Here is a 12,357-nt window from a genome sequence, read left to right on the forward strand (position 1 = left end):
TTTCATCAAAATACATTTATTACAAGCATATTGACATTTTTTAACTGCAGACTTATTAGAAAGTGAGAAACCAGCGAGCATTAAAATACTAATTACTTGATAAGTGATCTGTAAATGATTAGTAAGTAACCCTTTATTAATGATATCTTATCAGAAAATATTACAGAAATTTAAAACCACCGTTAATAAATTTTTGCACAATTACAAGGACACAAATATTGTAAAGTAATCAGATTAAACAGACACAATAAAGTCTATTTGTAAGGTCTAAGCTGTAGCTGTGATTGTGCTGGAGGAACAGTGCCCTTGTTGCTCATATAAGGTGACGTTAAAACCTCATTGCTTTGCACTTATTTGTCGCACCAAATCATCCCACCCGCTTGTTCACCATCCACTATACATGTCCGGTGATCCTGCAGAACCAGTTTTTGAAAGCATCTGTCTTAAATGAACATGAGTTGATGTTGGGAGCTGGTGCCACCTGGGACTCTGATGGAGCATGTCTGAGCACTGTCTCAAAACAAGATGAACTAAATGAATGGAATAAAGCATTAGACATAACTGAGCAGGAGTGACATTATTTTCTTATTGAATGTCCCCAATGCAACGTGAGGTGAGCTGCTGCAGAATGGGTAAGCTGCTTTTTAATAGCCTGTTCACAGAGTTTGTCTGAAGGAAAAATTCCCGTCATCTTGTCTTGTCTTGGGTCTTGTGCTAAGCCTGTTGTTGTTCTCCTTGTGTATGCGGCCGTGTGTTCCTCACATACTCGTATAAGTTTGGATGATTTGCCTGAGAAGCTTTCTGTGTTCTGCCAGCTTGATAAGCACTGTAGAGATACCAGAGAGGGGAAAGTTTGTGAATTCGATGTATTCTCTTGAAAAGGCAGGAAATGTTGTTTTTATGTAAATTTGACACTTTTAAATAGACTATTAAAGAGTGTTGTTCAATCCAACTGAAGGAGAGACAGTTTCCAGAATAACAATATTAATAAATCAGGAAGGAACAGTGTTTTAAGGTCTTGGAAGTGATCAGTTTTATATTTCAAACCTCATGCTGAATTAATGGATTTGACATATGAGCCATTCTTTTTAGCGTGTGAACCAAGAGTGTGTGACTGAGGATGATACCCAGCAGAGTGCAGATAAATACAGGATGAGCCTTCATTACCATGCTGCCCTGACCCACCTGGCCTCTCTGTTGTTTCTCTCCTTCCCCTCCATGATATCTCCCTCTCCTATTGACAGGGCTCAAGCGGTTTCCCAGGATTCCCTGGTGCCAACGGCGAGAAAGGAGCCAGGGTAAGAAAACACACACACACACACACAGATTGCGCCTGTTTGTGTATGAAAATCACCACACCATCATACCCCAGCACAAAAGAAAATTGATTCCCATTATAAAGGCCTCTGTATGGTGACTTGGCACAAAAAATAACGGCAGCAAAATCAATGTTGGGGAGAGAACAAAAGATGTGGAAACAATTGTGCTTTCATTGAACCCCTCTCCCCGTTTCTGCGCTTGCAAAAAATAAGTCTCACTCACACAGTCTTGATGCAGAGAGAGAGTTCAGGTACAGGTTTTACTTTCGGCTGTTATCTCTGAAACAGCCGAAATCTTCCTGGCTTTTCTTGACTTCGCCTGAACAAAACTGTTGATTCACAGAGGTGAGGAGAGAAAAAGTATTATTCCAGATTATCTTAAATAAAAGTAAAATGATGGAAAGAAGTTTTTTTGAGTACGTCAGAATCACTGAATGGACACTTTGAAGTACTCTCTCCCAGTTATGCCAAGGCTCCCTGCCAAAATGAAACACTCAGTGCTTTTTTCAGAAAATCAGATCTTGTCCAGCGTTGACCTAAAGCCAGAAAGCCATTTCCAGCTATTGTAGAAATATCTATATCAGCCAACCAGTGGAAATAATATTACTTAGCAAATTCTTTGTTGCCGTTCAAAAAGCACATACTGTGCCTTTAAGCACACAACTGCAGTACTGTCATTGAGATATGACCTGCTGTTTACTTTTTACTAACAAATATCTTAGTTATCACAGTTCTACGCTCACCCATTATTGATAGACCAGCAAGATGTGTGTGAGTGCAGCGCAGCATAATGAAGGCCCAGGAACATGTTATTAACATGAGTACACTTTAATGTGTCCTTTAAAATGAAGCCGCTAATTTGGAACAGGAAACCAGTTGCTCTGTGGCTGTTTGACACTCGAGTGTCAAGTGATTTCAACCCTTCTCTGTAGGACAAGTGTTAGCTGTCTGAAGTGGATTCAAGTTGAAGAATAACACACAGGAAGTATGTGGGAGTGCCTTAAATGTTTTGCCTTTGATTATCCAACAGGGTGTTGCAGGCAAACCTGGTCCAAGAGGGCAGAGAGGTCCTACGGTATGTCTTTGTCCCTGCATGATACCCACGATTCATTAAATATTGTCAAATCATCTTGTATCGACCTGATTAGGATGCATCCTAGCACTGTTAGGATCTGACATCATCAAATTAGCTATAACTTGTAGATAATATTACGAGGCTTTTGGCTTGACATGAGTGTTTCTCTCTGTGTAGGGTCCTCGTGGGGGCCGAGGAGCCAGAGGTCCAACAGGGAAACCAGGTCCCAAGGTACGCCAGCTATCCTAACACAACAAAGCAACAACTCTCACACTGATTTAGGCTTTTTTTTTACTGGGTAGCGCTCTATCAAGCATTGTCTTCTGCTGCTCCTGTCTAAATATTAACTGATGAGGATTTGCTGCTGTTGCATTTGTGTTGCAGGGCACAGCAGGCAACGACGGTCCTCCAGGCCCGCCCGGTGAGAGGGTAAGTCCATAATACAGCGAGCCTGGGATGACTATAATACATGTGACCACACAAAGGGTTATATCTTTGTATGAGTTTGTCAGTATCGTCTTTGCATTAATAATTGTTCTTGGTCCATTAAGTGTCATTCACCTACGCCTCTGAATCAGTTTTCCTAGAGAGACTAGACGATAAGTAAGGTTTAAGTGAAAAAAATAAAACATTAATAGATTCAGAGTCTTTCAAAATCTCTATCTCTTTGCTGTAAAAACGTTTGATTTTAAGTGCGTTTGCCTCCATTCCATACAAGCTCTTGCTTGCCTGACCTTACCTTAATGGGTTTACTGGTAGGGCAACCTGGCAGCACCCTGTACACATACTGACATGCTTTAATGCTATGACCCTGTCCCTACTTTCATCTGACAGAAAGCAGCATTTCTGTTTATTTTTCAGTCTCTTCACGTTTCCATTGGGTCTCAGAGTTGCAGTAGAGCACATTTGTCCTTTGCAGTGTTTTGGTTGCTTCACAATAACAACCTTCGAGCAGCGCCGCCTCATTTAAGACCTTGTGTTAGATTTTGTTAGATTTCCAGTGCTGTTTAATGCAATTTGATTTTGCTGCATCACAAAGAAAATATGAAACATCGACTGCAATCTAGTGAAGTCCAAAGACTCCAGCTTTTACTGTGACATTAACCCTTGCCTTACACCAGAGGGGGAGAAGTGGACCTTCTTGCAGCTCTGATGAAGCGCTATCAAGACGAGTTCATCAGAAACCAGAGCCTCCCTTCTGTTAAGTGAAGGCAAAAACAACAATGTAGGAGTGGAACCAAACTCCATAAAGGCACCCTTTGTTTTCCACATGAGCTCCACAGCCAGGCACAGTATATTACTCATCAGGCCTCATTGAAATAGACACATTCAGTGTTTGCAATGTCAGAGGCCAGAGTGAATCATAGGTATCATTTAATAAAGTTTAAGCCTTCACTGAGTGCGCTAGTTTTACCAGTACTCACCCCTGAAGCAGTACTCTCCTAAACCCATCATTTGAATTTGTTAAAACCTCACATCAAATGTGAGGAACTCGCTCTCACTGTACACCAGTGTCCTGGAATCAGCCTCAATCGACTGGATTTTCAGTTTTGGGTTTGGCTATCAGGGGTCATGTTAAAATGAAGTGAGGAGAAAGTGCCTGCCCTCAGTGCTCCAGGACCTCGCTCATTCTCACAATCCTCGGTAGCAAGTAAAGGTTGATCGGCAGCTCTTAACTTTACAAATTCATGATTTCATGTGGGTGGAATGCAATTCTGAGAAATTCAAAGTTTTGAAAATTAAGTTTGCCAAACAGTCGGTTCTTCGGAACTTTGTCTGTGTTGCAGCTGCTGCAGACCGTGTTTCTTTGAATAAAAAATATTGCAAGAAAATCCTGCAAGAATTAGATATCATAAATATCATAGCATTAACTCCAATCTGCTCTCCAATCTCCCTACATTCCAATACCTTATTTTCCTATTTTCCTCATATTGCAGACTCTACCCATGTGTGTCTGCCTTCAACCCATCATTAAATATACCAATCAAATACATATGATGCGCTTCAGTTTTGGGGAGAACAAACACTCATACACAAATGTATATTTAAATAGTCTTGATACATCCAGTTGGCTGTCTTAAAACTCTTCATCACAACCATTTTTGTTTATACTCTGTGATCTAATGGCTTCAGCTAAAGGCTTCAGTGGAGTACAAACAGTACCTTAAAAACACTTCCTGTCTGGCTCATGTAAAATTATTACTACCCTTTTCCACGTAATATCACAGTTTGGCATTTGGCAGGAGTTTACCTTATTTTACCGAGCAGTTTATTCACTTACTCTCACTTTTATTTATTCTTTTAAATATTTCACCTCAGGAATGCCCCCTTCAAGAAATACCACCACTCAAACATTAGTTTATAGTCTTAGATTAGGCCTGGTTGGACCACTAAATTATCACTAATAAAAAGTCAGAGAACCTTATAACTCCACATGTCTCTGCTGCTGGATGATAAAGGGAGTTTGATCAAAAGCTTAGCATTTTTTCCCTCCGCTGTGCTTCCTATACTGACCTGGTGAACAATGACTGAAAGCAATGACTTTAGATCATTTTCTGTATTAAATAGCTTTAATTTGCTTTCCCAAGCTGCTCAGGAAACAGTCCACATGTTGTCATTGCCAGCAATTTGTTTTGTTTTTCTTTTTGTGCGATGCAGCACTGACTGTTTGTCCCTCACCTGCAGGGGCCTCAAGGACCTCAGGGACCAGTGGGCTTCCCTGGACCAAAGGGCCCCCCTGTAAGTATTTTACCTTCCTGGACACTGCAAGCACATAACAGCTCAATGTACTGTAAAACCTACAGCTCCTCAGTCACCGCACAAATGCACTTACTGTATTCCCTTTCCTCTTCCTACTGTCTCAATGGCAAATTAGCCAAGTTTGCAAACATTATAAGTCACTATTGATTCAATTTGAGGCGTTCATGGGTACAGTAATACATAGCAATAGCCCTAATTCTGTGCAAGGATCATTAGTCTAACTGTTATTGAAGCAGAACCCATTTTCTCACTCCCCAGTCTAGGCAGGAGACAAGTGGTAATTTCCACCTATCGATTCAGGTTAGATTCATAGCTGGCTCTTCACTCTCAGCCAGTGATGTTGTTCCTTTCACTAAGAAAACAGAACCTGTTATCTTTTCATGACTGTTCTAGTAGTCTAACTACAATTTTGCCCGTCTGAAAATTCCGTTTGTGCTTCGGATATTTTGCCAACGAAGCATTTTCTCAATACTGCAGTAATAAAAATCTCGTCGCTCGGAAAAATAAACTTTTCTATTAGCAATGGGGCGAATTTCGTCGAGCCATTACTCACTTCAGATATGAATGTGATGGTGATGAATGTACTATTTCTACCCAACAGGGACCACCTGGAAAGGATGGGCTGCCCGGACACCCTGGTCAGCGTGGAGAAACAGTGAGTCCTACGGATGCAATATCCTGTGTGGCTGCTTTTTAGCCTCAGCCTCTAACTTCCTGCTGAGTGTAGAGAAAAAGTCCTCACATCGAGCAGAAAAATCAATATAACTGAATTTCACACTTACAGATAGACAGATTTGGCATATTTCCACTGCAAGAGCAGATATGAAAGTGTGACACCTCATAACTTTTTCAGTCTGTCAGAAATGTGTACTCTCCTCTCACTGCTCAGTCTAATCTCAACCCAATCGCAAGAACAAATGTTGGCGTTGGAGGCTTGAACAAAGCATGGACATGTTAAAACTTTTCTTTACGTTCAAACTTTACATTTCAGTGTTTAATCTTATGCTGTGACAGCGCTGTGGTTCATGTCTAGTTAGGTTTAGGCACTAAAACCACTTGGTAAAATACCCGAGTTTGTCAGCACAAACACAGATTGAACTGTAGTCTAATGCTTGGCAGTCATCACCACCGTCTCCTCCTCCTGCTCCTGAGAAAAATCATATACATCATCATATACAGAAACGGTGATTTGACGCACACAAAAAACAGAAATGTGCAAAGCCAACATTTTAATTTAGGCTGCTAATCTCGTTTTAATCCCAGTAGAATTAGTTTTGTTGTGTTAATGGCTGGTAGTCTGTGAGTACTCGCCGTCATTTAGGTTAAATTTGCCAGCAAGACCTCTTTAGCTCTCATTCTTCAAATTGGCTCCTGATTGCTGGACAGATCTTATCCCCTCAATCAGTGAGCTGCACTTCAATTAAATCCCCCCACTCTTCCTCCCCCACATCTTATCTCTATTGCTCTTGTATGCAGGGGATTACAATCAGCGATACGCCATCTCGGTGGGATGCCAAAGGGGCAGACGTGTCTGTTAAAGCAAAACCTCGAAAGACAAATCCGTTGTGAACGTTGTCTGAGTCTATCCGTCTGTCGGAGTGAATCCAGATGCCTCAGACTCCTGTCTGATGGACAGCAGGGAGCTGGGGAACCGTTTCTGACGCAGCTTCCAGCTTGTTACTTTGGCAAGTTTGCAAATATCCAATGGAAGGATGCTGGATTTAGTCCATTTGCAACAAGGTGGCCTTGTGTAGCATTGCCTGGTCTGATTGAACAACAATAACTGATTACTGATGCAGAAAACCAACAGACATCAAATTTGTTTGTTTTTTGTCAGAATGCAATTATGAGCTAAATGAGAAATAGCTGCATTAACCTGCATAGAAGTTGCAATGATGCATATGCCCTATCCCTATAAGATTTACCTGACAGTAAAAAAACAAAAGAAAGCGAAGTTTGACTTGATCACATCTAGTTACAATCCCCTGCTCTCAACTTCGATTCCTCCACACTTGGTATGCATCAGTGCACCTTGGTTTGACGAGGCTCAGAGGGCAATAAATTCTGCTAAAAGCTTGACAGATCATCGCCTCTATCATTAAAGCTTCCCTTTCCGCCAGCCTCCTTCCTATAGATAACGTAATACACCACACACGAGTGCCTCCCTGCCTTTGCTGCTGTTCAAGCGACAATGATAGAGTCTTCATTAAGGTGTTTATGGCTGTAGATTTATACGCTGATGAACAGGCTCCACAAGCATCCAATATGATAATACATCACAGCAATAAAGATGCTCATAGGCGCTCAGCCCCGACAACACGAGTTGCGTTTGAGGAAGTGCAAATAAAGATTTGAGTCGGTGTCTCTGAGTCAGGGCCGAAGCATGGCTTGAAGCTTTCCGCTGAATAATACATCACCATAAATCACAGCACATAGGGATCAATAGGCCTGGAGTCATAAGTCAGCCAGGAATCTGAGGTTTGAAAACTTTTTTGGGTTGTGGGATAGTAAGTTACAAATGACATGAGGTATATTTATACCACCTCAGTGAAAATTGCTTATGTATGGAGCTAACGCCAGAGGGATTCACAGATCAAATGGAAATCAATTGGTAAATGAGTCAGAAAGGAAAGTCAGTGAGCACCCAGTCTGCACTGATATAATATGTTTGCTTTGTGCAAATTACTCCCTGGCATTAATTGTTTTGCCATATTCACTCACACCATTCAAAACATTACATGTTTGCATGTTTGGAAATTCACCAGTATTTGACAACTCAGATAAGCATGGCAGATATGTCTGCATGAGATTATGTGTAAAGGATACCAGTCACTCTTATCTTCACAGTACTCCTGTGTTAGTTCATTTTAAAACGGACTTCTGTGCCACGTCGCTAATATTTGGGATAATGTAGAATACTTGAAAGAGCATTCAAGCCAGTGCAGATTGGATTGTTCCTCTCCTGGAATACAGAAGTTCATCTGATTTGTGCTGCAGTGTTGGAGTCAATGCAAGAGAGAGTCGTCTGGCTTGTCCTGCTCTGCTGTTTGACTCTGCTTAAGCCTATCCACAGGGAAGACTGCATCAAAAAACGCCAACCGCACACTGGCAATGTAAACCAACAACAAGTTTACTACAAGTAACTCGCCTGGAAATGCCCCCCAGAGAGAGTCCAGGAAACAAAAATACATGGTGCATTTGTTTCGTTTTTGTGCAGGCAACATATAAATTGAGCAATGAATGATTTAAAGAGGTTCATGAGGATTTTTTTTTCTGGCATTAAGAAAGATTTGTGAATTCAGAGCTACATGCAATTGTTGACATCTGTGGAGCAGGAGAACCCAAAACACACTGACGTGATGATGAAACATCGGCTTATGAAGCTGAGGGTAATGTGATAGCTAGCAGATTACACATTCAGCAGACTTGGAGCAACATTATCATTCCATCGGAGTCCCACATCTTGCTTCGTCTTCATATTCACTGGTCTTTTAGCTCTGCTTTGGCTCATTAACTCAGAGAAAATTAAAGGGGTCTTTTGCTGTTTGATGCTTTTCTCTCTTAACCAGCCACTTGTTTGCTTTGGCTCTTTACTTGTAGGTGCTGGGCAGGTAGTGCACTCTGGGCTTGTCAGGCTTTGTAGATGGAAACAACTGCTTACAATTTAATATGAATTGATTCAAACTCAAGCACACATTCCTCATTTGCAAGTCATTAAGGTTAACCAGTGACTTTCAAATTAAATCTAAAATCAGCGTAGAGCTGCAGAGTTTGAGTCAGAATTCTCAGTAGTTTGGCACTATGAGTGACCCTTTCACATACTTGCTGCACATTAATATCAAAAAGCCTTGCTTGATGAAGATCCAGAGACTATGAAAACCTGCTTTCAAATCAAATACTGTCAAGCATTTCAATATAACATTAAATTTTGATGACAAAACTTCAAAAGTTCAGGAGCTAAACATTTAATAACAAGCTATTTGCTTCATCAGGATGTGGTTCGATCGGTTTTGATGGACAGTGGCCTGGCATCGTAAGCAAACAGCATTTTGACTTAAATATTGCACTAGTTTATGACACCACCATATCAGGCTGATCTCCACCCACCTCATACCAGTGAGAAAAGCAAGGACAAAAACAGAAACAACGACAGAGAGGCTTTGGCAGGAAATTGTGTGTACGTCTAGGAGGCCATCACTCTTACTAAGACACTGATGAAGAAACAATGTATGTGGGGGCTTTAAAATGAGCAAAAGTGCCCTGTGTGCCCACTTGCTCTAATTCATTCAGCTTTAACGGTGTTTAAGCCTGCAGTGCTCATTGTCAGCATCTGGATATATATACTGTACCTCTACTACCAGATATACTCCTTTAAAAGTTACCTGCTCCTGCATCCCTCTGTTGCCTGTCTGCTTTGTACATCTCAACCTATGAGGTCATGCGATGCTTCATTTCCATTGTGTAACATTTCTAAGCGTGGTATTTTCAGTGTAATGGTTCCCAAATACTTGACTGAAAGGTCTCCAGTGAAGTTTGATTCCAGCCAGAGACCTCTGTTGCATCTACAGGCTAAAAGCCCTAAATTCATATCACATAATCTTGACATCTACTTAATGAAGAGATCAATGTATGCAATCAAAGACAATATTATGCATTTACCTACAGTCATTTACTTGCCAGCGTTGTAATGTAATAGCTTCTATCCTTGAACCAATCAAGGATACTTCATTACTTGGGTTTTAATAGATAAGATGTGTTTCTCTTGTTTTTATGAACCATGTAAATAATTCTTGTAATTCTTTTCAGGGTTTCCAAGGAAAAACTGGTCCACCAGGCCCAGGAGGTGTTGTTGGGCCCCAGGTAAGAGAAATGTATTATTAAAGAATAAAATTCCCACTCAGTTAATGCTTATTTTTCTGAAAAAGGGAATACAGCAGTTGTGAGCAAGCAGTCGGACAGGTTTTTGTAATCAACATCTATCTAGCTATCTATCTACAAATAGCATCTATAACATCTTTTCAGGGCGATGCTGAGATGTTAAATGCATGTAGATGTAAAACAAGCAGTGTGCCAGTGGTACTGTAGACCAAGATCTTCAATGATTCGGACCTTATTAGAAAAAGAAGTACTGTAGGTAAAAAAAAGATAATGGTGCAGGTGGAAATATCTGAGCATCAAAAAAAATGTGGGAGATCTATTGCATATCTGTTCATGTATTTGGATGTGGGACACCCACTGACTCATGGGGCTCTAAAGTATCAGCATAAATATCAATGAAATTCATCTTCAGTGACTTTTAGAACTGTTTGACCATATTTTACCATTGTTATGTAATTATATCCAACTGTGTGATGACATCTTAGGGACCAACTGGAGAGACTGGTCCTGTTGGTGAGAGAGGCCACCCTGGACCCCCAGGCCCACCTGGAGAGCAGGGTCTTCCAGGTGCTGCAGGCAAGGAGGGAGCGAAGGTATGTGTCCAGTAAACTGTCTTGAAGGGGAGAAAATGGTCAGCTGTGCCAAGAGTATTCCTAACAATTATTCTTTTCAAACAAAGGCTGTTTTTCTGCAGTAGCACAGCATGCTAGTAATGTCCCCATTGCTCCTGTTCTCTCCTGTGGTGGATAACAGTTCTACATGCAAATCTGTTCAGGAGAGTGGGCTCGGCTTTTCGCGTGGGCTGCATTAGATTTATTTTGGTTACACTCAAGGGATGAAGCCAGGGAGGTTGATGGAGGGATCACCAGCATTCAGGTGGGCTGCAAATTGAACTTTTGCAGTTGCAATTAACGTACATGGTTTTGCAGATTGAGCCACAGCAGCCACCAGCAGTCGTATTTTTGGAGGGCATGCAAAGCTCAGCAGTCTCCTGGATTTCTTAAATATAACAGAGGATGAGCAGAAATAAATCTATAGCAATAAATTAACCCAGAAACACACAGCAAATGTTACAGTCTCACCATTTTTCTCTGTGCTGCAAGACTGTGGCAAATGCTGAAGATACTGAGATCTGGGGAGCGTCGAGCAGCTACATTCCCTCCCTGGCTCATTCGTAGCCGGCAATTGAGTGCCCATTAGGAGCAGACAGTAGCCATTTTATAGAAGTATGGGCTTCTCCGAACCAACCCACTGACTCCCAGGACCGCTCAGCATCCCCTGCTCCCCACCCTCTCCCTCAAACCTCCACCTCTTCTGCTTTCATTTTCTCCCTGTCTTCCCCAAGCAGACAGTTTAATCAAGTCCGTCGGCTGACTCCAAACCCCCCCGCTCCTCACAGCCCCGCTTTCCTCCCCACTCCACTCAGGCCTGTGCATCAGTATGCCAGGGGCACTTTGTGGAGGTCTTGGCAGCGGAGTCCAAATCCTCTTACACCTCTCAAGCCCACTCTTCTGCGCCTCCCTGTTTGCAGATAAAGTCAGCCCGCCAGTACAAAAGAAAGGAGAAAAGTAACTTTTCAGAAGTCAAATGTACTCGTTTTGGAGATGTGGTGTTTAAAATCAAGGAAGTAAATGAAGTTGCCCTGCCAATATCGACACTACTCATGTCTTGCAGACAGAATACCAAGAGATGGGTTTTGGAGATTGTAGTTGAGTGTCTGAGGGGAGGGCTGGGGAAGGGGAGAGCACACAGAAAGCTGCAGAGGCTGAACAAATGTTTCTCTTGCACATTTTTACCGTCCTTCCTTGTGGCGAGCTCTCTGTCTGCTCCTTTCAGTCAAAAAAGACCCTTTAAGCTCTACATTGTTTGCTGTTTGTGTAGCGTAACCTTTTCAGCAACAAAAGAATGTCTCCCGATTACATTGATTCTAGAAGACTGAAAACTTTGCGTCTCATGTTGTGGCTGATTGTGTGGAAGCAGCAGTGCTGTGGGTTTGATTAGACATGGGGCTTTTGTATTGACTGTGTGATGGCAGTGCTAATGAATCCACAGAAAACATACATGCTTCAAAATAATTGCAGCTAATGGCCCATTAAAATGGATGTCGGCTACAAAACAACACTTCTTTTCCTGGTGGGATGCGCAAAGCCATTAGTATATGCTAGATTTGCTTTTTTTTTTTTGAATTTAGAGTCCTCTCTTGCTCAGCTGCAGGCTGTGTAGCATGGTGCTATATTTTAATATAGAAATCCCCCAAAAATAACTGCATGTACACGTTTCACCAGAGGGCTCAGAGGCGGAGGATGTTAAGCATCTTTAAGTAGG

The 12,357-nt window shown here is 41.7% G+C and overlaps 1 protein-coding gene across 1 annotated transcript in view; it reads left to right on the top strand.

Moving 5' to 3' along the window:
- col11a1a (collagen, type XI, alpha 1a) overlaps positions 1–12,357 on the top strand; it is a 79,692-nt gene that overhangs the window by 40,101 nt on the left and 27,234 nt on the right. Inside the window, exons 32-39 of the mRNA XM_041961059.1 lie at positions 1,245–1,298; positions 2,350–2,394; positions 2,572–2,625; positions 2,779–2,823; positions 5,080–5,133; positions 5,756–5,809; positions 9,961–10,014; positions 10,518–10,625. Of these exons, the coding sequence (XP_041816993.1) occupies positions 1,245–1,298; positions 2,350–2,394; positions 2,572–2,625; positions 2,779–2,823; positions 5,080–5,133; positions 5,756–5,809; positions 9,961–10,014; positions 10,518–10,625 (468 nt within the window). The remainder of the gene's footprint in view (positions 1–1,244; positions 1,299–2,349; positions 2,395–2,571; positions 2,626–2,778; positions 2,824–5,079; positions 5,134–5,755; positions 5,810–9,960; positions 10,015–10,517; positions 10,626–12,357) is intronic.

The sequence above is a fragment of the Chelmon rostratus genome, chromosome 20 (assembly GCF_017976325.1).
Source record: "Chelmon rostratus isolate fCheRos1 chromosome 20, fCheRos1.pri, whole genome shotgun sequence".
Taxonomy (NCBI): Eukaryota; Metazoa; Chordata; class Actinopteri; order Chaetodontiformes; family Chaetodontidae; genus Chelmon; species Chelmon rostratus.